The following is a 25,583-nucleotide window of genomic DNA, read 5'->3' on the forward strand; positions in this document are numbered from 1 at the left end:
GTCATAGAAAACTCTTTCCACTTGTTAAGGTGGAAATAAGACGTACATGTTCTGTATTAAAGCTCCTTTCACTCTCGGAGGAGCAATGCAGAACTGCCCCAGCCTGAGGCAGTTCAGTCTTGTTTGAAGGAACAGCAGTTAAATCACAGCATGGTCTCAAACTGGCTGTTAAAAGCCGCCTCTAACAGCTCTGATTCCAGTCACTGCTGCTGCCTCTCCTAGGAAACATTCTGGCTGTGCACGGCTCAGTGGGCAGTTTCTTTTCTACCTCCATGAGGTTTTCCAGAAACGCAGAGGGCGCAGGCACAATGCACTATTGTTGCCAGCTCTAGGTGCTGCCTTCCCTTCCTCTGGCTCTAGAAGTCATTGCTGCAAAATTCATTCTTGAAGAGGAGAATAAGAAGGCTGTTTGTTGTTTTTTTTTTTTAATTTTCATCCCACAACCATCATTTCAAAAATGTAATACATACCATCTTTTCGAAGTTTACTAGATTGTCAGTGAGTGTCTTATTTCCCTCATGAGTAAACGTCATGTCTGTTTGGGAATAAAAGACACATTAAAGCCCATAACCGAATCATGGCATACAAAACAGAACATTTTATCTATTCCTCACAACAGTCAAAGCAGCTATAAAAGTAAAACATTTAGGCTTTCATTTACAGCATTTCTGAGGCTAGTAAAATTGAGGTGTAATATTCAGATCCACCAAAGCTCTTTTTCCTGACTCTGTGTCACACTTCTTATAACAGAAAAAGATCATACCCCACACTGAGATTGATTTTTGCTTTTTCTTGCTGCTTTTTACTCCGACTCTTCAAATATTTGACAAATAGCTTTCAAGTTAATAATTCTGGTAGCATACCAGCTTACCTTTTATAAGTAGAGGCATGAAAGGAATTATTGGAGGATCCAATTTAGCTACAGTTAGTCTGTAGGCCCTATGGTTTCTTGATGGATCCTTAAGAAAAAAAATAATTAGTAATATGTATTATTACATGTATTAAGACACTGTATGCATTCATTTAGATGCCATGGCATTTATTAAAATTGTCATTTTCATGTGCGGCTTTAAAAGTGCATCTGCAAGCTAAGCCTTTAATCATTTTCCCATTCCATTTACACGCTGAACACAAACATTTTTCATGCCAAATAGCAAGGTAAGAGGTGATTATGAAAAAAATATTTTTAAAAGGACCGAAGATTTTACCTCCTCCATTGCAGCTGCAGAGCCAGTATTGCATATGCTGTAACATTAAATGTATTGCCTGGAAAAATCCAGGTTGTAAAATATAATTTCCCATATGTGCTATTGGAAAACATGCGATAAAGCTTTTCAGAGTTTCTCAGTTTAACTTTGAATGATACATACATTCTCTCAGAGTAGGTTCCTAAGAGTATAATTTATTAGTCATACATACTTGTTTTAGCAGCTCTAAAACAGGATCATAAACTTCTTAAAGTCAAACAAGGGCATATAAAATGCTCTGAATCAAGGAATTCAAATCAGTTACTCAGAAACTGAATTAGCTCAGATTGTGCACAGAATAAGTGATCTATTGCTATTCACCATTAAGCTTTCAAATTCTGCATAGATCTTCTTGAACTTGCTTGGAAGTTTCTGTTAATAAAAACAAAAATAGCAAACCTTAATTAAATCCAATTTGTACAGTAATTTTACTGTAAATGCTAGTTCCTTCTACAACGCCCTAAGTCAGGAAAGTGCTCTTTTTGCCAGATATTTCTAACAATGTGCTAATCTAAAATACAACATGTCTCCTAGCAACCGGATTATAAATAGAGACGGGACCAGCCATGAAACCTGCATCCTGATCTAAATCCCGACTTGAATGTACTCCTATGGGATGTTTAGATTCAGATTTTGTTTGGTTTACATTGCAATCACTGAATTCAGAATGGAAGTGAAAGTTTAGTGAGTGGCTTCAGGACATTCCCTACTACAGTCTATCTCAAAATATAAATCAAACACAGCTTGTTAAGGGGTGGCTCAGCTTCATCATTCATACCTACAAGGAACTGCCCTCACAACACTCAAGTCCACCCCTAGGCATTTCCAGAAAGTTTTCTGGTCATGACAATACATCAGCATTCTCGATGTGCCCCAGCAGCCAGTGCTTTCTAAGCTATAAGTCAATGAATAGATTTTAGCCCACAATACCTACTTTAGTAAATATGGCCAGTTGGTTGCACAGCAAATAGGATGAAATGGGTGTGAGTAAATATTTTTCCCTCTCATACTATTTTAGACATACTAAATTATATTTTTCTATAAAGACAATAAGATGTGTTATAAATTATTCAGAGACCAGAGTGATTTTTTTTGCACACTCAGACAATGTCAGCTTTCTTGTTTTTATAAACTAATATTGGCAGCGAGCAGCATTAAAAATTAAGAGATTTATAGTGCAGAGATGATTTTTTTCAATACTTTCTACATTTGGAGTGTGTGCCCTAGCAAGATATTTACAGTGTGCCACAGCAAGGGCCTAATTTTTAATGATGTGTGTGAACAACTGTCTGCCTAGTTTGCATATGCATGCAGATTAGGTATTTGTGAAATAAGTGGTATAATTGGACATTTGCACCTGCAAATATCTAATTTGTGCGTGCAGCTAATGTAAATGCATGACAATACAGCAAAAATCAGGTCTTTATACATTTGGTTTTTAGCATAATCTGTACACATATAAGGTTTACACATCAAGTTGCAGAGATTCTCCTGGCAAACTTGACTGACTGCCCTACACAACCAGTGTGATAACATTTCCTGAGCTCAGGTTCACTAATGCTAACAGATGACGTGTGTCCCCCACAGCTCAGAACCTGCGTCCTCTTCATGCTGCTGAGGTAACTCCAGGTACCTCTTTTGTCTTCAGGCAGTGTCTGTACTGCCTTAGCTCTCCCAACTACTGCTCTCTCTATCCACATATTTTGTGAAACTGATCTGCAAATCTTTGATTTCAGCACTGATTGCATATACTACTTTCAGCACGTCCTACTGCAGATTGAGCTGGTGCCTTCTCAGATGTGTTAGTCTGAACTCCTTTTTTAGGTGTTCAAATTCTGGTCTCAGTTGCATCATGCCAACTATTTCCATTTCTAATGAAGGAAGTACATACACATTCAAATCTGCACTGCTTTTACAACCAGAATGTTCCTAGTGGTTACAAATGCTTACTGTCTCATCCTGCTGGACACTGCCCTTTCTAGATGCTCACAAAGAAAAGAACAAAGCCACAGAAACAAGTGGAAACTCTGAGAGTAAAGACCAAATTGACAGTAATCAAGAGGACATACTGGAGAGAAAAACAGAACCCATATGTTATTAGGGTAACAGAGTCCATATAAAGATCAGAAAATAACACGTGCAAATAGAGAATGAATTTTAGAAAACAACATGTGAGTGATCTCAACAAATGGCTAGTTAAGTCAACGAGGGGATGGGCTGATGTAAGAGCTGCACTGCTTATCCTGATGGACAATTTAGTTAACAAAGCTGATGCTGTCACACTTGTTAACTGATTTTGAGCACTGAGCACACCTACAGGTATACTGCCATATCAGTAAAAATTATCACCCTAAGTTAAAGGCTTCTGCTCAGGACCTGAATTATTAGATCTAATATTTCCAATAATAAAGGCCTAACATGTTTTTGCTAACTAAAAGCAGACATACCAGTCAAACTTCTTGGGACTGGGCTGTAGCTAGGACTTACCTCCCAAGTCAGTGAAAGACGGCTCACGGCAACATTACTCAGTCCCATAATAATAGCGAAAAAGGAATTCAGATTTTTGTATTCTTTACAGCTGAAACACAAAGTTTTAAGTTGTAAGCATCAGTGGGAACGGAAGTACACAAGACAACCTGAAGGGAGCTGAGCCAGAAACCCAACATAATCTGACAGGAGCCTTGCAGCCCTGATCAGCAACGCACCACTACTCTGCTGTGGGATTAATACACTGTGAGGCTCCTTTCCTCTCCCTCTTAAAGCAGCCTCCTGCTCCTACTTCACTGTGTGTCAGCATTTGCAAGACATTAAAGGAGTCTTTGAAGTTTCTTCCCATCCAGAAGGACAGTATCAGATCTGGGCTCAACTCAGACCCCAGAAATACCAGTGGAAGCAATTGCTTTAGAATCCCATTTGCAGAAGAACTTGCTGACAGCTTCCAAAAACAGCTATGAATGCTGGAGGCTGTCCCTAGAAGATCTTCCTTGCAGTTTACAAGGGCACTGTGTCTTTTTAAAGAGAAGATCAGCTGTCTAGAGATGCCTGTGTGTCACTGATTTCTTGCTGTGTATGGCTTCTAAGTAGTACTTGTATATTCTGGAACTTTTTAGGATGCTTCAGGCAAAGAACTACCATTTGCTGCCAGCATCATTAATGAGGTCCGGGGCAGTAGGAGCTCTAGGTCAACCTTTATTCCTAATGCAATGGAGAATTGTTATTACCAGCCAGAAAAGCTGGAAAATGTAACTTATGTAATTATGTATTACGTAATTCTGGAAGATTCAGTACACCATACGCAGGAGTTGGCACAGTCAAGCTCTGACAGGAGCAGCTCATACAGTTCCTTGACTGTGACTGCACTGCATGGCTCATTTCTTCAATGGGGACAGAAGACAGAGAATAAAGCCACACAAATCTGCATCTTGCTAGGTTCCTGCAAATAACTTGCTGTTTTCCACAACTAATTCCCAAAATCTGATTTCAGAATCTCGGTCTCTGCTTCTTTTGCTGTTTTCCAAGAAAGCTTGCACAAGATTTAAACTACATTTCTCAGATGGTTTGAGAATTTTAATTAACTACTGACACTCTTAGCTCCTCTGAGGCATCCTCAGCTCCACATAAAATTAGTATAATCATCATATGCTACTGTCTGACTGTAAATGCCACATGAGCTCTGCTCTTTTTGTCCCTCTGTTTCACCAGACTGGACGTATTGAAGAAGGGAGTCCTTTAGATCTGGACCTCATTGTGTCTGCCCTGTGTGAGCACTGAGCATATGAAAAAATCTCTCCCCACCTGATGGTCTGCCTGTAGGAGACTGCTGCACCCTCAGATCGTCTGGCAGAGCTGCTCATACAAATTCTCCCACATCAGATTAGGGACAGCCAAGTAAGACTGGTGAAGATAAGCTGAAATGCTAAAGCTACTCCAACTTATTGTGACTAGAGCAGGTTAGGGAGTGCCTTGTTAGTGGATCTGAGGGGAAATAAGGATGAAAAGCAACCAAAATAGGTTTTTGGTGATAAGGTTTTCCCTGAGCACAACTAAATCCAGGAAAGGAGATCTCTCTGCAGTTTGTGACACTGAGAATAAATTCTGGCATAGTAAAAATAATTAGTAGCACACATCAGTAGTGCTCAAATGCAGGCAGCTGCAAATCTGTCTGCAATATATAATTTGAATTTATCTTTCATTTTAAAAAGGAAAAGTTTGCTAAATATCCTGTTAAGCAATGCCATTTTACTAAGACCCTAGAATCAGTCTAGGTTTAAGATTCTGTGTACCAAACGTTTTATAAACTCTGCGGGCTCTACACTGAATAGCTTAGTTCCAAATAGAGGAACGCTGTAATGAGAAACAGTGCAGTGTGGCACCACTGGCAGCGGTGCATATGTTCTGCCTGCAAAATGTCAGTAAGTGGATTCTCCAAAGCACCACAGTGTGTTTGGAACAGAGATTCCTCAGCCTCCCAGAAAGGACTGCATTGGAAACATCTTTGCATTACTACAAATTGTCAACATGTATATAAACATGCACTCTTGTCTCTAACACAAGCATGGTTAAAACCTCTCAGTACTTACATGAGCAGATTTATTTTATTATCTCTGCACACACACATACTCTTCAAAAATTTCTTGGAGGCTCCTTGGGCTTATAACATGCATTTGTAGGGAAAGAACCTAGTTTTCAAAAACTAGGTGAAATGTCTGAGTGTAGTGATGCACAGGAAAGTTTCTAAATAGCCTGTGGGCGTATCTGCAAAGAGGAAATGCATACAGTGTCTGTGGCTATCCATAGAAGTTTGTGCAAGTACTTCCTAGAAGGCCTTTCAAATGCAATTACTGTGGGAAGAACTCACTACAGGAAACATGGTTTGCTTCTTCTCATTGTTTCAAAGTTTGATCCTACAATGGCTAGAGGGAAAAGATGAACCTGGTAACCTCCACATCCTTTCCCAGCAGATGCAAAGGCAACAACAGCTTCTGGAACTGACAGCACGTGTGCACAGCACTGGGAGCCAGGGCTTGGCACCAGGCAATACACAGCACAGGGTGCGCTGGGGGCAGATGTAGAGCACTGTGCCTCCTGCAATGGTATCTGGGCCCCTGTCACAGAATCGAAACAGGGCTCTCAACAACTGCCATCTTTGAAAATTGGTATATGCAAGGCATCTTGTTACCACCTGCCATGCGAGATGAATGGTGCAGCACTGAACTGCAGCAGACACTTTTCTAACGAGCCTTTTACTTCCAGGTAGGATAAAGGTCTCAAGGGTCTTCACAAGCAAAGCTTCCTTACAGATCTTCCCTGGAGGCCTAGGCACCCAGTTGCTGATTCAGTTTCTTGGCTTTCTCTCCCCTCAGACTCGGATGCAGTGTTTGTTTCAGGCGTGCTATAGCACTTGTTACTACAGCAGCCCTGCGCCGGGAGCAGGAGCCTAGCAGAACTTCCCAGTGCCTTTCCCACCCTGCAATCAGTTCTGCCTGCTCCGTCTGTGCTTCAGCAGATCTTGTGCTTTGGTTATCTCTGCATCCAGGAGACAAAGAAGACTCGGCAGAGCAAGCCACTTTTAGCTATTTATTTTTAGCATTGTAGTGATACCAGAAACATGGAAGTAAACAGGAGGTTGTCAAGCTGTTGTAAATAGCATAGGGCTAAACTCATGACACTGAGGAACCCACTGGCTAGGGCGGCTTATTAAGGAGATATTTAGCTGTATTTTTCAGGTACTTGATTTCAAGTGTTTATGGAAATGACTATTGTATCTCAATTTCCCATATTTCAACATTTCCCCGCTACACGCCTCTGAGCTCAGCAAAGGCCCCAGCTCCCTGTGCTGTGTGCGGCTGCCACTGCCCTCTCCCGGCCGTGAGATCATGGAATTTGCAGCACGCTTATTTTTAGAAACTAAAGAGGTAAATGCTGTTCACTGTTCTGCACAGAAGCCCGATCCTGCATGCACACTACCAGATTTTGAAAATCTTCAGCTTCGTGGAACCCCCAGCCTCCAGAGGGCCCGAAGCAGCTCCCAGGAAGGAAGCAGCACTGAGGTGCAGGGCCCAGCCTGCAGCAGAGCAGAATGCTGAGGCATAGTTTTGATGCGAACACTGATTTCAGCCATGTGGAATCACAAACTGTGAGGACAGAGACATCACAGCTGTAATTTCTTCACACTACTTCACCAAGGAGTGCAACGTATGTTAAAATTGACGGTTTACCAGCAAATAAGGACTGCTTTGTTCTGTAATGCTGCTTAAAGTCTCCACTCACAACACCCAAAAAGTCTGAGACAGATGCTAAGAACAGCAGCTCCTCACTGCATGCCTCAGTGAACTTAGTTCAGACAATGAGTGACAGGTGAGAAGTGTAATAAACATACTGTGAAATGCAAAGAAAGAAGGTAACAGTGATCACCATCTGCAGCTGTGCAGGGCAGGGGCATGCCCTGCTCCCTCCAAAGCATCTTCCCCTCAAGTCCACATTCTGGGCTTTCATGGATGGCAAGGAGTTGAGGCCTAACTCTTTAACACCAGGCACAAAAGAGCTTCAGTTCTTATATGAATAAAAGAAGAGAGCAATAATTGCCTGCTATCCAGCCTCAAACTCAGAAGGTGCTAAGAGATAGAGTATATTCATGCTGTTGTGCTTTTAAACAAAAGCATTAGGAAATTGTCACAAGCAGACTGAAGGAAACACAAGCCTCATCATCTCAATACCACCTCTTTTGTTAAAATTAGTTTTTCCTAATGTGCTTAAGGGTAAATGATGGATTCTCTTAGGGAGCTGAAGTATGTATTTACTCACAAACTCGATGTGAAAGCATAGCCCTAAAAATCCAGAGATTTTCATAAATCAAGGATCAATGAACCGTAAGACAGAAATATGTATTAACAAACTTCTATACCACACCGTAAGGCAACAGACAGAATTACTGAATAAAAACATTTTAACCTCTAAATGTGTGGCTTCTTGGAAACAAAAACAAACAAACAGAAAAAGGACAGTAGCAACAAATTTACTGTATTCAGCCTCATTTCCAGCTCATAGGTGATTGTATACTTACTGGGCTGCTATCTTAATATATTTCTTCAGTAGCTGCACACGCTTGCTGAGTTGAGAGCAAAGACAAATCTCAGTGACCACCCAGAACTGAATTTCATTAAATCTTCTTAAAAATAAATCCAGATTTGCTGTGGTCTTTTTGAAATTGTGCCTTCCAAAAGTGTGATAGATCAGTTCCAGCTAGAAAAAGAAAAACGTTTGGGATTAGTTTTTTTCTTAGAAATCTTATACTTTGGACAGTGGAAAGAAGGTAAAAACAATAACCAGGTAAGTATCTACTTCCTACACTAGCCTGAAACTTGTTCTGCAGTTTACATTTATTGTTGTACCAATGACAAGAATTTTGGTTGCAATCCAACAGTCAATAGCTGAAGCATACTAAAAGCATAACTATAGATTATGCATAAATAGCTTAGTATCTTGAATAAAATGTACTTAAACAGCATGTGTTTGCGAGAAGTTTTACAGACAAGATGCAAAGATAAAATCAGACAAAGAATGCCTCGTGCTTTCAAAACTTGTAGGCAGTATTTTTGAAAATCAAGATCAGAGATTTGCAGCTACTGAACATACCTACCATACAACACACCAATTAAACATTTCCTAACAGATTCTAATCTGCTGAATAGATGGATTTTTTTTTACCTCATGCACACAATTGAAGAGCTCCCAGTCATAAATTGTCATCTGATGTGCGAGGTCTTTGGAGCTCATCAGTTCAAATGTTCCAACCGTACCAGCTGATGGTCCCTCTTGTTCTGGTAACGGTGCCTACAAATAGAAAAAATATTTTAGAAATGCTAAATTATGTGTGGAGCTTTTCTTCCATAATGTTTCTGCTTGTTTGTTTGTGTGTTTCCAGTGTGACCATTTCCCTGCACCTGCTTCTAGTAGGAAAGCTGAAATTTGCTGTTTCGCACAGGCTGGCATTAGGAAAACAGAAGTCCTATGCAAAAATCAGTATCACTATGCAGAGGATGCTGAGTGAGATTCTAAAATTACTTCAGAGATACTGTAAGGAAGCAAGAGAGACTGTTATCAGTATGTTATTCTTAGCATTGTTCTATATTTTGAAGCCAGTGTGTTCCTTAAGCATGCTTATTAGTTTAGGAGCATAGGTTTGTTCACAAAGCTTTCTTCTTTCACATACACAAACAACTGAGTCACAAAGCACAAGCCAGATACTTTTGTAAATTACCGACCCTAACAATGAGAATTATTACACCCACTGTATTTCAGAAATCTGCAGTGATTGCAAGATCTTCTGCTCATTTACATGAGGCATTTAAAACACGCCTTGTACTTTCTCTTTGTCAGTACCGTGATGCACTATTAACTGATTGCAAAACTCCTCATTATGATAATGAAAATTATAAACACGCAGTCTTATAAGAAAGAATTCTTTATACCATTCAAGTATAAAGTATTTCTGAAAGACAATTCCATACCATCCAATAAATAAATGTGATCTACAGTGTTGCACGTAAGTAGATCTTACACTGAAGAGATTTAAAACATGGCTTGAGATCAAGGCACTTTTGAAGTAACCTGCTGTATATATTTGAGCCAGCCCTGGCTAACCGCTAACAAACAATCTTCTTGCAAGTTCACACGCATTCTGAAATTTCCATTGGGAAAACATCAGTAAAGCATCTTGCAAACCCATGTTTTAATTGTTTTGTTTCCAGGAGAGGGCAGTAGAGTTCACTCACAAGTTTCTCTATGTCTTACAAGGCCTTTGTTAGTTAATTGCAGAGCAGGGAATTGTCAACAGGCTCCTTTCTGAGTAGCAACTGAATAGAGTCTGGAAGATTAACAGGCCATATTTACACACTGTAGCACTAAAATTGAGTTTATTAAATCAACTGTCTTCTATAAAGGAATATTCTATTACCTACAGAAAAAGGAGCGGCTGGGTTAATACATCAACAATACACAGAATTGTAGCTTTATTTCTGTTTGAGTTCTTGCCAGGGAAAGCCCGTATATCAAATACCATCATATACAAATATGATGTTATTTAAATATACATATAATTAAAAATAATTAAACTTATCCATAGACATTATTACCTTTAGATATTTATCTACAATTTTTTAAATAAAGTATTTAAGTATAATATTATCTTAAAAAAAAAAAAACTCAGAACAGCCATCAACCTTACAACAGCCTGCAGACTCCTCAGCCTGGGATTTGCACAAACACAAAAGTTTCTTCAGTTGAAGACAGAGTATGAATGAAAAATACAGTTACGTATAGAAAATCCAATTGTGAGGAAATTTGTGGAAAAAGACTTAGGGCTTTTTCCCCCTATTTGGAGTCAAATACAACATAGCTGTTACCATAACAAACACATATTTTTCAAAGCTAGGAAAGAAGCACTTAGATGTAAACTCACTGCATACTTGCAAATTTGTCTGAACCAGAACAATATTCACATGGGAACTGTCAAGTGCAATACGAATAAATGTATTCACATAGGCAGCAGCAAGAAACCAGAATGTAAAAAGATTAATTTCGGAGGGAGGAAGATCATAAGATTTTTGAAGTTGTTTATTCCTCTTTGAAAAAATGCAGTTGATAAGGAGATGAATTCTGTTGTGCAGTACTGAGAGCCTCATACAAGATACTGAGTGTTCACCCCCTAGTTCCTATTGAAGCCTGTTCAATTGACAAAAACTAGCACACTGCAGCCCTGTAGCTGCTCAGAGCTCATTGTAGCATTTGGTGCACTTAGACTTGTTTGAGTTGGAAGGGACCTTCAAAGGCAATCTGGTCCAACTCTCCTGCAGGGACACCTACAGCTAGATCAGGTTGTTCAGAGCCCTGTTCCGCCTGACCTTGAATGTCTCCAAGGCCAGGTTATCTGCCACCATTCTGGGCAACCTGTGCCAGTGTCTCACCACCCTTGTTGAAAAAACTTCCTTATGTCCAATCTAAATATCCCCTCCATTACTTTGAATCCATTTCCCATTGTCCTATCACAACAGACCCTGCTAAAGACTGTTCCCTTCTTTCTTGCTAATTCCCTTTAGATACTGAAAAGCTGCTCTCAGATCTTCCAGAGCCTTCTCTTCTCCAGGCTGAACAGTCCCAGCTCTCTCAGCCTCATAGGGAATGTGTTCCATCCCTCGGATCGTTTTTGTGTCCCTTTTCTGGACCTGCTCCAATAGGTCCACATCTCTCCTGTACTGAGGACTCCACATCTGGACACAGTACCCCAGGTGAGGTCTCACCAACACAGAGCAGAGGGTCAAGATCACCTCCCTTGCCCTGCTGGCCATCGTCCTTTTGATGCAGCCCAAGATACAATTGTCTTTCTGAGCTGCAAGGGCATGTTGCTGGCTCATGCCCAGCTTACCATCTACCAGAACCCCAAAGTCCTTTCTGGCAGGGCTGTGCTCTGTCCTTACATTACACCCTCCAGTTTGTACTGATAGTCAGGGTTGCCATGACCCAGGTGCAAGACCCTGCACTTGGATTTGTTGAGACTCATGGGGCTCTCCTGGTCTCTCTGCTCAAGTCCATCTAGATCAATCTGAGTGGCATCCCATCCCTCTGGTGTGTTGTCTCCACTCCACAGCTTGGTGTCATCCACAAACTTACTGAGGGTGCACTTGATCCCACTGTTGATATAATTGATGAAGATGTTAAAGAGCACTGGTCCCATTACTGACCCCTGAGGGACACCACTTGTCACTGATCTGCATCTGGACATTGAGCCACTGACTACCACTCTCTCGGTATGATCTAACAACCAGTTCCTCATCCACTGAAGAATCCATCCATCAAATTCATTTCATTCCAATTTGAAGAAAAGGATATTATGGGAGATTCTGTCAAAGGCCTTACTGAAGTCCAGATAGATTACATCAGTGTCTCTTCCCTTGTCTGCTGACACAGCTACACCATCATAAACAAGTGACAAGGTTGGTCAGACAGGACTTGCCTCTCTTCCATGTATCTTAGCTTCCTGGAGGATCTGCTCCATGATATTCCCCAGCACTGAGGTAAGGCTAACAGGTTGGCAGTTCCCTGGACATCTTTTCCACCCTTCTTAAAAATGAGTGTAACACTGCCTTTTTTCCAGTGACCAGGGACTTCACCTGATCACCATGACTACATCAGCCACTTCCCCCAGGACTTTGGGATACACCTCATCCAGACTCATAGACTTATGGATATTCAGGTTCCTGAGGTGGTCATGAACCTGATCTTCACTTACAGCAGGAGGGGCATCACTCTTCCAGTTCTCACCTTCTGAACAATCTGCTCAATGTCTGCATGTAAAGCAGTCACCAGTGAAGACTGAGGCAAAAAAAGCTCTTCAGTACCTCAGCCTTCTCCTAGTTCATTGTTACTAGCATGCCTGTACTGCACACTATTGGGGTACGCCCGCCTGAATTTTCCTTTTTCAGTTGATGTACATATTGAAGCCTTGATCCAAGGTAGATAGGCAGCAGAGGAGAAAAGGCACAGAAAGCCAAGACAATTTGCTGCCAAAGGTATGTCTGCACAGACACGCAAAGCCATATAAAAGTACTCAACATTGTACTAATGCAACCTCACTTCAGAGTAGCATGCCTCACAGGTACCTATTTAGCAGGAGTAATTAACCTTGAGGGATCATCAGAATTTAATAAACTGAACAAGACATATCCCTGCATGGAACTACAGTATGCTGTATGTGCATTCCCTGGTTACTAAATTGAATGCAGCAGCAAAGTACAGATTTTACCATATCTATAAAAGAAATCAGGCATACATAGTAAGTGGCTTGTTAAAGGCATACAGGAGGCTGAAACAAGGGTAGGAGTAACAGAGTTCATGCTGACATGACTTGGCAATTACATTTGTTTTTAATGAAATAAAAGGAACAAAAAGTACAGTCAAATCAAACCCTATAAAAGCAGACCCATGGAGATTGTTAGAATGACTGTATAAACTGTAAGTACTTACAAGCAATTTTACTTTAAAAAAAAAAAAGTTCTAGGAGGAATATGTTCTGAGATTCTAGTAAGAATCAGAGATCTTGACATAGTATTTACTTGGGCTCAGATAGAAAAGATTCTAAGGAATTTACTGTCAGAACCAAGTCTTCATAATGCTGCAATTGCCAACGTCTGTCTGTCTTCTTTAATATATCCTTGTGGCCACGAGGAGGTAATTTTGTAATCAGGAATTACTGTTTGTCTTAGTGATAATATTCAGCTCTTCCTACATGCTCAGCATGACACAGAGAATACTGGAATCAAGTTCTGTCAGGTGGATCAAGTGGATTTCTGCTCTAGTTTAGGAAATGATGATATGACTCCATTTTCATTTCAGGGTTTGTCCCATAGAACTATTGCCAAGTCCTTCATTGTGAGTATTTCCACTAGTTTCTACCTAAAGCACTGATAATACAAAACATACCAAGCATTCAAATTAACTGAGGAACTGAACTTTCTGAGCACTGCATACATACATACCAGTGAATCAAACTGGTCACGTGGGCAGGCAAAGAGTCGTCCATTAACACTGAGAGTTGTAAACACTGAAACATCATGAGGCTTGAGCACGACTTTTTCTGTAAACATGAAACAGAGGACTTCATTAAATATTTGTAGTATTGACAGAGGACTGACCCAGCTGCAAAAATCAGCATTCTGGGAACAAATTTTACACTCAACCAATATATGTCCAGGGCAGAAATAGATGGCAATAAGGTCCTCTTTGTTGAAGAAACATGAGAAGCTCAGACCCAGTGAGTCTCATTCAGAAGTGGCATCAAGAACCAAAATCTCAGCCTCGATCTGCACAGGCAGTTTAAGAGAAGTCTGCACTGCCATCTCTAGAAAAATCTAGCCACCATTAGAGACTCTTCATTTTTGTCTGAGCTTTAAGCACGCGGAGAGCTGTTCTTGCTAGAAATTTCCCTGGAAGACAACTGCATAAGAAGGTGATGAAATGTAACTGTACTCAAATCTCATTGCAGCAGTTCTAAAAGAACATCACATTGCAGGTAAAGAAAAGATAATGAGATAACTTACAAAAATCTCTGTCAGAGAGAGATTTGGCTGTCAGCAAATCTGACAATAAAAAATTGCTGCGACTGCAAAAACAAGAGCTGCCTGGTGTCAGTCCTCAGGAAGTGAATGTTTTTGGCAGGCATCACTGTCTGCAAAAATGCTTTCCGAAACAGCTCTCATTAGCGCTATGTGTCCTTACAGTCATACTGAACCAGAGCACTTCAGCAAGACTCATTCTCCAGCAGAACCCACCCTGAGGTCACTCTCCCATTTCTACAGCCTACAGCAGGGGGCTGACTCCTGACCCTTTGCCAACACCGGGTCTGTGGGCTTGGCACCCAGATGCTGAATGGAGGTCAGACTGGCAGGGACCAATATGGGAATTTTAGTACTGCAGCATTTTTTGCTGCTTCTGATTCTTACATCTAAACTGACATTATCCATGTTTACCTCATATTTCTGCAGTTAAAAGAACTGAAAGTCCTACACTGAAGGGAACTTGGGGTAGCTCTATTCAGATACATGCAGATAGACAAGCTGCTCATTTTCCCTGTATGCCATGTGAGCTCCAGTCTGTGCCTGCAGTGCGGAAAGGACTTGCCTCTGACATAGCTTGTACTAGCTGAACGTGCATATGGTAATAAAGCCACGACTGAATTAGTCTTGCTTTTCAATCCTTCCTGACCTTCTCTTTCACTATGAGAAATATTTAACATAATACAGTATGTTAATACAGATATACAGTACCTCCTCCTGAACTCATCTTTACTATGATAAGGCCTTCTCCAGAACCCAGCTTATCTGCTACTGCGCTGATCACTTCCTTCACAGACGAAGACACCGGCACGCGGATAGTGGTATAGGTTTGGTCTATGCAGTACACCTTAAAAAGAACTAGAGAAAAACATTCCGCTATGTATGCCACATAACATGTAACAACCACAGAGATGTTATTGTGCAAACTACTTTCACCTCATTAACTGCTGCTCACAAATGAAAGAACAAAAGCAAAAAAAGTCATTACTGTTTTGATAATTCCCCATTCTTCAAATGTTCTACAATTTCTAGCCTAGAAATCTCTGACTTCCCAGAGCTTTTAGCAAAACATGAAATACTACTATTTTAGTACTGCTATGCTATTTGTGGATGCCAGTTTCATCTGGTACTTTATTATGTCCCAGATATTATAATAGTTTAAAAAAAAAAAAAAAAAAAAACAGTTGCTTTCAGGAGTCAGAAAAACTCTCTTAATTACAGGAAAATACTTTTCATTTCACAAAATAGGTTTGAAAATACAGTTAGGTTACAACCAGAACTAAAACCGTACTGCAGTCATTTTCTTACAGGCAAGTATGTTGCTGACTCAGGAATACTGTAGACAATGAAGAAAAATTCCCTAGAACTTGAGTGTACAATACACGTTGGCTCACACACTTATATACAAACCTAGGAATCAATACAATAGAACATTAGGCTGAAAAAAGTAAGGCAGCATGCCGTGACATGAATTTAAGACACAAGGAGTTAGCAAAATACTCCCTCAGCTGAGCTGTCAAGCCAAGCTAAGCAGTCTCAGGGGTTATGGTTGTCTACATATTTTCAAGGCTCGGTTTGCTGCCAGCACTACGAATGGGAAAGGTACAGTCCTATGAAAGCAGCAGTTAATTTCTGTCCATACAGACAGGAGAAGTAGTACTTTCAGGGCTGTAGCAATCATTTTGCTCTTTGTAGACGTAGAAGAAACACAGAGATGAACAACAGGAACTGGATGCATGGCAGGATTTCTGCTGTTCATATAGTTACCTCCTGCTTTTGATATGCCACTGGCTTTCTCAGATAAATGACTTTGCATTTTGTTCTCTTATTTTTACCATTATGCAGTAGCAAGAGCTACCCCTTAAGTTCAAATGTTCTGAACCAGAAGGTATTTTTTGTGATGAAGATGCACCAGAACCATCGAGGGACTGGCCCAGGCTGTTGCAAAGAAATCCCCAGAAATATCAGTTTTGAAGAACGTATATTTTGGTTTACACTGAACATGTCTCAGGATGTTGTTATATAGAAGTTCTTTTTCCTGCCTAAAGTGAATGACAACATGAAAAGCCAGTACAACTGAAAATGATAGTCTAACACACTGCTGTAAATTTTACCTTGATCTCTCCACAGAGTCAAACAATACCAATAGGGCAAAAGAGCAGATTCTGTTTTCTAGGCTGTGTGCCACACGGCAGAGCTCCAGGGAATGATTATTTGCTCCATTCACCTCTCACAAAGGAGCATTTCTGGTGAAACAGCTGTACATATTAGCTCAAACTATACAGAAGAGAAAGGGACTCAAACATGACCTTCAGCACCGAATATTTATTGCACTGACACTACCTGCATGGACACTTTCTGTACTGGTTCTTGCCTGTTTTGACCATTCCCTGTTTTAAAGGTTGCTACATTCTTCCTCTGAGGAAGCACAGTGCTTTATAGCATGCAGATGGGAAAAGACCAGGAGTATTTCAAGGCAATGATGGAGAATGTTGGTTCAGAAAATGCAAAGTTTGCTTCAGGTCAGGCTTCCAAACTGTTAGTAATTTTGTTTATTTTTAGACCATTTGCTTTCAGAGCAACAACTTTACTGCAAATCCCAGTGGCTCAAGACGACACTTCAGAGAAGGAACTCACCTTCATCGCTGCCCCTGATAGGTTGGCGTTTCTGTGCTCTGTCATCACTTGTATTAAACAATTGCAGAAGAACTTTGTGCTGAAAGTTAATCACCAGGATTCACATTATGGCAAGAATAAACATTAGGGTATAGATCTGAATTTTAACAAGATCAATGGCAGGAAAAAGGGTAGCAATGCAAAATTTGACACAAAGTTAAAAGTTATATCTGAATGTCTTGTTTTAATAAATCCCAAATTACTGAAGAGAAGATGCTTACAAGTTTGCCATCCTAAAGCTTTTATTTAGGAAACAGAAATAAATTATCTTACCTTCTTTTGTGGTGCTTTAGGTTCCTCAGCTCTATAAAATTTAAAACACAGCATGTATCATTACATATTGCCTAAAAGATTTTGTGCACAAAGCAACCTAAAGAGCACAGACCACTTGTCAAACTAGAGTATCAACACCTTCTTGTTTGTATTTCGGAAAGAAAACTAGATGATATTACAGATAAGCTACAACACAACAAAGGCACAGAAAATACTGCACGAACTTCACGCAAGCACGCAGTATAGTTTCAGTGGTGTATACATAATTTCTTATTCCTTTTGTCAACTCTTCTATGAGGCAGTTCAGTGTATGCAAAAATGACATGGAAAGATGGGGTCATAGGCATTCATCCAAACAAGTCTGCATGAAAACATTCAGTCTGCAGCGACTCAGTGCCATTCACGAAACACACTTTTAAAAGATATAAGAAATAATCTTCATCTATTTACTGGGGAAAAGAGCAAAGAACAAGAAAGAAGGAAGCATAATTTTTGCTTACACTTGCTTTACAATTTTCTCTAGCTCTGGAAGTTGCTCCTTTAGTGCTGCAATCATTCTAGTATCATCTGACACAGATACATAAAATTCCTGTAAATGACATAGAATACTCTTTAAATAACTATAGGGGCAAATGAGCAGTACTAAGGATAGAGGCTTATGAGATGACATCTGATAGTTTAATGATTATAAAGAATGCTAATCTACATGGATGAACACATGCTGGGCCCAACCCTCTATTACTTCTACTTGTTTATCTCCAGCTGATTTAAAGCAAGAGTTACATATGCAGAAGGGAAGTCTGATGAGAGGAGGAAGACATAAGTGTTTACTTATACTACTGTGCAACTACTGGCTGCTTGTGCAAATACTGCATTTTCAGATTATCAAGGAGAAAAGCAAGAGGATTCACAACTAACGTGGCACAACAACTGGTGTTGTTTTGTTGTGTTTTTTTTTTTTTTAAAACCGTTCTTCCCTTATCATTATTATTGATAGTAAAAGCAATTTCTTTCCTTTTTGTTAAAAACCAAAACATAAAATCACCCAACAGTCTTGACCATGCTTACTAACATAAGCCCATCTCCCATCTAATCTTCAATTTCTATCAATGTACTATTTTCAGTCATAGCTTTGAATTCCTCTCTTCCAGCACTATCCTGGATTCTAGCTTCTGTATTTCGTATTCCACTTTTTTTCTGAGGTGCTCACTGATCTCTTCTTAGGCAAAATGTGGATCCACTGTACCACACACATTCTCCATGATATGGAGCACTTGAAACCTTTTTCTATTTAAAATCTTTCCCCCAGTTGACCTCTGTGACCTTGTCTTCCCTTTACTGTCTTCCTGCCTTTGATCCTGCTTTCAGTATCTTCATTCAGAGAATTATTTTCATTCAGATCCATATTTTGGGAAGACTTATCTCCACCCATGTTTTACTTCTCCCTTTCTTGAACATTGTCATTGATTAATTGCTCTTCTGTGCTAACTAAACTATCATCCTCATGGTGGCAACCAATAATCTGCCTTTGTGCTCCAGATCTGTTTGGTTTAACTCAATATAGATCTGTAGAAGAATTTAAACATTAAACAAAGCTCACCGTAGCTTAGATAATGCCCACCCAAAAAAAGCAACTTAATATATTCTTATTCAACAGTCTACCCATGCAGAACTTTTAATAGGATGTGCAACTCCAGCAGATAATTTCAGAGATCCAGAGCCTGACAATGGCTCAAACACTGCTGTTCTGTGTATACTGACTGCAGCTAAAACCAATTAAACATAGTTATGAGTTTGCACTCTGAAGTGATCCACTTCTCTTTACTTTGTACCAGAGTTCAACATGTTCTGAACAGGCTTTCAACTTATCTTGCTAGGTAGATACTTTCCAGTACACCTCCTACCTCCAAAAAGGCCATTGCTGCTTCATCCTCTTGTAGCAAATCTCCATATAAAGCAGCCCACTGAAGAACCAGTCGAATGACTCGCCTTTTGTTGTTGAGAGAATAATCCATTTTCTCTTGCTCTGTACCCTGGGAAGGCTGGGCATGATAAGTGCCGTGGTGTCAAGGAAAATGATCAGTGATTGAAAGTATCAAGAACCAGTATGATTTTACAAACAAGTGATTTCCAAAAACCCATTTTCAGGGTGTTCAAATGTAACTTTCCACTATATACCTTTGATTTCTGACTGTTGCTAGCATAAACATTTGTGAAACTTTAATACTCATACTAAAAAGTAAAAAGATAGTGAGGTCACTAAAGAAAGCAGGAATGAACAATGCCGCCACAGAGAAAGTTGCTGTGGAGGAGCAGAACAGAAATGACATTTGGAATAACAGAGAGCAGAATTAATGGTTAAGACTGAAAAAGGATGTACTTCCCTGTTCTTCTTTGGAGACACTTCCCTGTTCTTCTTTGGAGACTGTGGCAGTAAAATGTCACTTTGTATTTATACACAATTCCAGTATGATTCTGGAGTGAACCACCAGTGCCATATCTTTTATTTACGGAAGCTACCATAAAGCAGGGTGAACCTCAATTCCATTTTGGTAGGAGAACCTAGCTCACAGGCTAAACTGACCACAGACATGGTGTAAGAGAATAAATTTTGTAGCAGCTTCCCTTGTATATGAGGAAATCAGAAGTTTCCATTCTAACAACAATTACAGGATATTTGGGAAACAACATTTTGTGACAGTTATTTTGTAAGGGACAGTAAGAAAAGGTGGGAAACACTTAACTGATCTTTTTCATGCTGAAGTGTCTGCATTACAAAAATTGTGAGGTTCAGTATCCTTTCAAACTGCAATTTCCATTGCTCAAACAAAAGATTTTAAAATATTAATTAGAAAATATGAATATTAATTAGAAATAAAAATGATTTAAGACATATATTTTAAGCTTCTTATTTATAATTATAACAAGATTTCTGCTATTTTTCTCTAACAAATGTTAACATAAATTATACTAATAAAATGCTATGGGAAAAAGTATCTATTAACTCACACTTTCCAAATGATCCTCCAGCCCCAAATCCCTGCAGAGATTCGACACGATACAGAGGTTACTGGGGCACTCACTTGACTGACAAACTTTCAGACATTTGCATTTTAATTTCATTCAGAAAGGCTTCAAATGACTAGGGAACTAAACATGTCAGTGTATTTATGGCAGTAAGTAAGCTGAAGGGTCACAAGTAAATAATATATTGTAAGCTATGTGCTCTAATGTCTCAGAGAGCAAGTTTAATATTCCACTGAGTCATTTCTCTCATGCCATTTTTACTTTTCAAACACTGCAATTATTTCATGTATTTTTACTTTCTTATTAACTGACTCACCACAGGCACTGGTAATTTTTCTGTATTTTTACTGCTCATTTATATTAATTGTTCTTTTATTAACATTATCACAGGGAAAGTCAGTGAAGGGTTCTCCCATTTTTATGGGACTTACAGGACACAGATTCAATGCAGATTACAAGCAGATGTAAAATATCATGTATTCTTGCAGTGTCAGATAATTGTAAAATATTTATCAACACCAACATAGTTTTATATACACATATCTAATTCTAGGAAATTGAATCAATTCTCAAATCTGTTCCTCTCTGTGTGGGAACATTTAGCTAGACTGGAAGCTCTGTAAAATCAGCACCAGTTACTACAGTGGAACGAAAGCTATTTTGCTGGCACGGTGGTAAAGGAAATTCACTAAACTTTCATAAGGAAACATGCTAAAGGACTATTGCCTACAAAGAGTAAAAAAGTATTTGAAAGTATTCAGACAATGGCCCTTAAAAGATGAAAACTTACACACGTGCTCACAGGCTTGTTCTACCCCAAGAGCACTACTCTAACGGTACTTTTGAAATGTACTTTTGGAAGTGTTACTCTACATCAAGTTTTATTTTGAGACTTATCCTCCTTCCTTCTGACAAGCTGTAGCTCTGACAATTTTCCATTTCCATTTCTGTGAAGTAGAGAGGGAAGGAGTCTTGAGAAGAAGTATGTGATTCTTTAGTATTGAAGCATCTATATACATTAGTGATTAAAAAGGGGCAGCACAGCACAGACACTGAGTTACGAACAACCTATATCGTTAATTAAACAAAATGGTGCACTCATTCATTCCTTTCAGTCTTGAAGAACATACAGATGACCAAACACTGCTGAAAAGGAAGAAAAAACCCCAAAATGTGTACTCTGTACGATGCTTGAAAGCACTACAGTGCTTTAGCTCCACTCATACCTGCATGCTGCCAGCTAAAATAGTAGCCAACGTGGGTGTAAGAAAATAGTCTTTCATAGATTCAAAATTGGGAGTTGTAGCAAAAACAGTGTCTAGGACTGAATCACTTTTCTTATTTCTCTTTTACCATTTTAATTTCCTCACTGAGCATAACTAACCTCTCTTTAGTCTCACCGTGCCAGAAAACATTTTTGTACTGTGATTTTGCTCAAAAAAGATGAGCTTTGTTAGCAACCTTTCAACTCTAACAATAAATTTCAATGGTACAATCAACAGAGCACAGTTTGATATTCCACATTCAGAATGGACCAAAATAAACAATAATTCAGCACTAGCAAAAGCTGACACTAAAGCAGTGGGACACTAGCTACTTTCAGACCTTCTCTTCCTCCTACCTGAAAAGGAATTAGCATGATGCCTGCCATGACCCACTAAATAGCATACTGGTCTTAGCCCCTCTGGAATAGATTTCATAATAAGTGAATGCCTATCTTCAGAAAAGCCTTTCCCCTATATACAATGAGGTGCATTTTCTTATGCATCTTATTTTCCTAGTTACTGGATATCAGAGGTATACTATTATAATGAAGGACAGACAAGCTTGAGTCTCAAATGGACTGACTGACTAACAGACAACCTAGACAAATCTGAAAAAAAAAAAAAAAAAAAATCAAAACTGCTGTCCTTTTCTTTTCTTTTAGCTCTTCTGAAAGCTGTCAGTAACAGCATTTCATAATATTTTTGCTATCTAAAACTATGGAGTTTGGAAAATGTGTTTGTTGCAGGTGTATGAACAATTTTCTACAGACCAGTTTTGTAGGTCCAAAGGTTTTCAAAGCAATTACCGTCCTTGCTAGTAGTAACACAAATGAATTCTCTAGCTTGCCAGATAAGGACACAATACTCTATTTTGTGGTTTCAGGATGTTAGCTTTCCCAGATGTCACCTGCCCTGCTGAGCCTTCAAGAAGTGCATACTTTCACACCAATCTGATTCAAAAAAAAAAAAAAAAACCCACCAGCAAATTGAAGTTATACCTCTTGTCAAAAATCTATAAAACAGAAAACATTTTATGTTTATTTAATGCTCGCCATCACTTGATTCCTTCAAGTCATGACACACAAGGAAAACTTTTCAGTCTCCAGCTGCTCTCTGAATGACACGACTTGCCAGTAGCTCATCGATGGAAATTTTACAGATGCCTTCTACATAAGACACAGATAGTATGAGAATGACTTTCAACTCCTGATGCTATATAACTGTGTTTTCTACTAAGTATTCACATTTAAATCAGATTTTTTGTAGTTTGTTAAAGCTTCCTATAAACTACTATATATTATTGTTCATAACCATATTATGACAGTGCCTAGGAACCACTTACTCACTATTCTAATAGTTTATAGTTTATGCACTCTTTTGCTTGAGACAGTTTATGGCTTGTAACCTATAAAGTGGTCCACAGAAATCACTAAAACATAGTAATTTTAGGTTAAATCTTAGTGTGGTGGTTTTGCAAAAATCAAGAAAAACAGAAAGAGGAAGGATGAAGGAGGGCTGATCTAAACTTTTGTGTAATTTTACTTATAGAATCATAGAATTGTTTAGGCTGGAAGGGACACCTTCCCCTAGACCAAGCTGGCCAACTAACCTGGCCTTGAACAGCTATCCAATGAAGGGAAAGTAGGTTTCTTTTCCTTGGTATAACAATAATCCCAGAAAAGATACAATCACCATGCTCCGGGCCTGCATCTCATCATGGCTGTTTGCTACCCATTTCAGTCTTGTTGAACTATAAGACAAGCTGTCAGTCAGACACTGAGAACCTACCAACAAGGCAATGAGGCACAGCCTCCATGAAATGCAATTAATTCTTGAGAGAGAAAAGCTTGTGTTCCATCAATGGTATGGAAATCTGTAAAAGGAAAATAACTTATCCATTACAAAAGGATATTGTGCCATCAAGGCTGGGCAGAGCTGACTATTTGGCATAAAAACACAGTGCATCATAATAAAATCATTTAAAACAGAATCTGTGAAAAGAAAAGAAAGAAAACAGCAAATTGAGCATTTTGGGGAACACAAGGATGAGGTTTCTTTAAGTGAAAAAATTTTATTAGTCCTTGGTAGATAATAAGGGTGTCATTTTGCACTTTGTAGACATTAAGAATGAAAATATAAATGAATCAATATGTGCTGAAATATTTACCTTTTACCTGTTTGGATTTAATTGCATTTATGTTAAGAGGTTTTTGCCTGTGTCAAAAGAAAGTTTAGCACAGCATAAAGAAAATAAACTAGAATAGTCTGTACAAAAATGAAACATTTGGGTATATTCCTCCTCAAGAGTGTAGAGATCTAGAGGAACCACTTATACAGTGTAACTTTTCAGGTAAAAGAAACACTTCAAAATGCTGTAAGCAAGTGATGTCAGAGAAAATATGGTGAAATAATTGCAGCCTGACATTGCACCATTGCCTCACTGTAATTCATATTTGAAAATCTCTCAGTTGACAAAGCACCTCCAGAATGGTGGGACTTTTTCTTGCATACTATGCAGGACTATGTGAATTTTAACTGCTCTTAAATTAAGGGACTGCAAAAATCAAAGCTGAGATTTTCTAGCTGTCTGAACTCCTATAACCTAAAATAGCCTGGCTTGTGAATTGTGACATTTTTGTCCCACAGGGATGTGTGTATGATCTTGTCACTGGATTATAAGAGTCAAAGTTTGAAAGAATTTGAAAAACAATTTACTTAAGAAAAACATATAAAATACAAGGCATAGTATGAAGAGTGAAGTTGCTATTATATACTTTCGGGTTTAAAGAGGAACATTCTGCTTGTAATCCTAATAATTAGGTATCTATGAGAAGTATCATTTTTATTCTTAGAAGTGATTAAAACATACAGTGTAGAAGGATTTCTGTAATCTTTCAATTCTTCCACTACTTATGGCCCACTGTACACATCTCTCCAGTGCTCTGAGGTCAGTAACAGACTAGTTGAGGATTAACAGCTTTGAATATATACTTTTTAGACATCCGCAATGTCAAAAAACTTGCTAAAGCAATATCCTGTAGCTTAACATAAAAGTCTCTGCATCACTTCATCATAATAAGGATTATTTTTGTGCCTGAATCTCTTTTTTTCTCCTAAAATTAGAGTACTTACCGATAGTAAAGCAGTAAATATTTCTATCCTTAGATGTAAATTTGCTATTCTTTTTACATTAATGAAAAGCATCCTAGTAAGTGCAGCTACAGCAACCTGCATTCTTGGGACTCAGCCCATGGTGTGCTGAGTTCTTCTTTACATAAAAATTCTTCTTTCCCTGCACATGGGAAAGTATCACAAACAAGCAATTTAAAAGTAATGTGTTAAGGATATAAAAGTGTGAGTAAACTTATCCTCGTATGCAACAAAATGGCTGGAGGGATCAAGCTAGTTCACAGTATCAGGTGACAACCGAAATAATAAGTTTGAGTACCACTACCTTCCGGTGGTAATGCATGCTCTTTTTTGGCATTATAGCTGTGCTTATTTAAAGTTCTGACTAGTGGTCTGGCATCTTTTGAGATTCTGCTGTTCTACTCAGAACTGAAAGTATAAATACAATAGAGCAGAAAGATTCAATTGCTGTCTTTAATCCTGGATTTCTTATGTTTTCTTGAGGTTGTTTCATTGCATAGTTTTTATTCTGGGAAAAACTTCTGCTAGCTGCTTTTCAAAACATCGTGTTACAGCACACTGCCAGCAAGAATTTATGCAGTAATAACAAGACAGTTTTTGTCACGCACCTGTTGCTTCATTTAAAGTTGCTTCAAGGCGCATAGTTTCTAGAAAGTGCTCTAAAATTTTCTCTGGAGTTCCTGACATCACAATATATCTGAGAGAGAGAAAGGAGCAGTTAGTGTCTCATAGGCAAAACAACAAATCAAGAAACATTTGCACGCTAAGCGAGAAAATAAAGAGTGCTAAGTACAAAAACCTGCTCTGACCAGAATTTCTGAGTGTCATAGGATGAG

General features: G+C 39.0%; 1 protein-coding gene across 2 annotated transcripts in view; it reads right to left on the minus strand.

Moving 5' to 3' along the window:
- RAPGEF4 (Rap guanine nucleotide exchange factor 4) overlaps positions 1 to 25,583 on the minus strand; it is a 144,358-nt gene that overhangs the window by 10,048 nt on the left and 108,727 nt on the right. For both annotated transcript variants that reach the window (XM_085228154.1, XM_085228153.1), the window contains 14 exons: positions 25,356 to 25,444; positions 23,510 to 23,588; positions 19,210 to 19,360; positions 17,806 to 17,894; positions 17,306 to 17,336; positions 16,994 to 17,072; positions 15,068 to 15,214; positions 13,781 to 13,878; positions 8,955 to 9,080; positions 8,311 to 8,489; positions 3,735 to 3,825; positions 1,569 to 1,619; positions 872 to 959; positions 471 to 535 (listed from right to left, as the gene is read on the minus strand). In XM_085228154.1, coding sequence (XP_085084280.1) covers positions 471 to 535; positions 872 to 959; positions 1,569 to 1,619; positions 3,735 to 3,825; positions 8,311 to 8,489; positions 8,955 to 9,080; positions 13,781 to 13,878; positions 15,068 to 15,214; positions 16,994 to 17,072; positions 17,306 to 17,336; positions 17,806 to 17,894; positions 19,210 to 19,360; positions 23,510 to 23,588; positions 25,356 to 25,444 — 1,363 coding nt within the window. The remainder of the gene's footprint in view (positions 1 to 470; positions 536 to 871; positions 960 to 1,568; positions 1,620 to 3,734; positions 3,826 to 8,310; positions 8,490 to 8,954; positions 9,081 to 13,780; positions 13,879 to 15,067; positions 15,215 to 16,993; positions 17,073 to 17,305; positions 17,337 to 17,805; positions 17,895 to 19,209; positions 19,361 to 23,509; positions 23,589 to 25,355; positions 25,445 to 25,583) is intronic.

This window comes from Meleagris gallopavo, chromosome 7 (assembly GCF_905368555.1).
Source record: "Meleagris gallopavo chromosome 7, MGAL_WU_HG_1.1, whole genome shotgun sequence".
Classification (NCBI taxonomy): domain Eukaryota; kingdom Metazoa; phylum Chordata; class Aves; order Galliformes; family Phasianidae; genus Meleagris; species Meleagris gallopavo.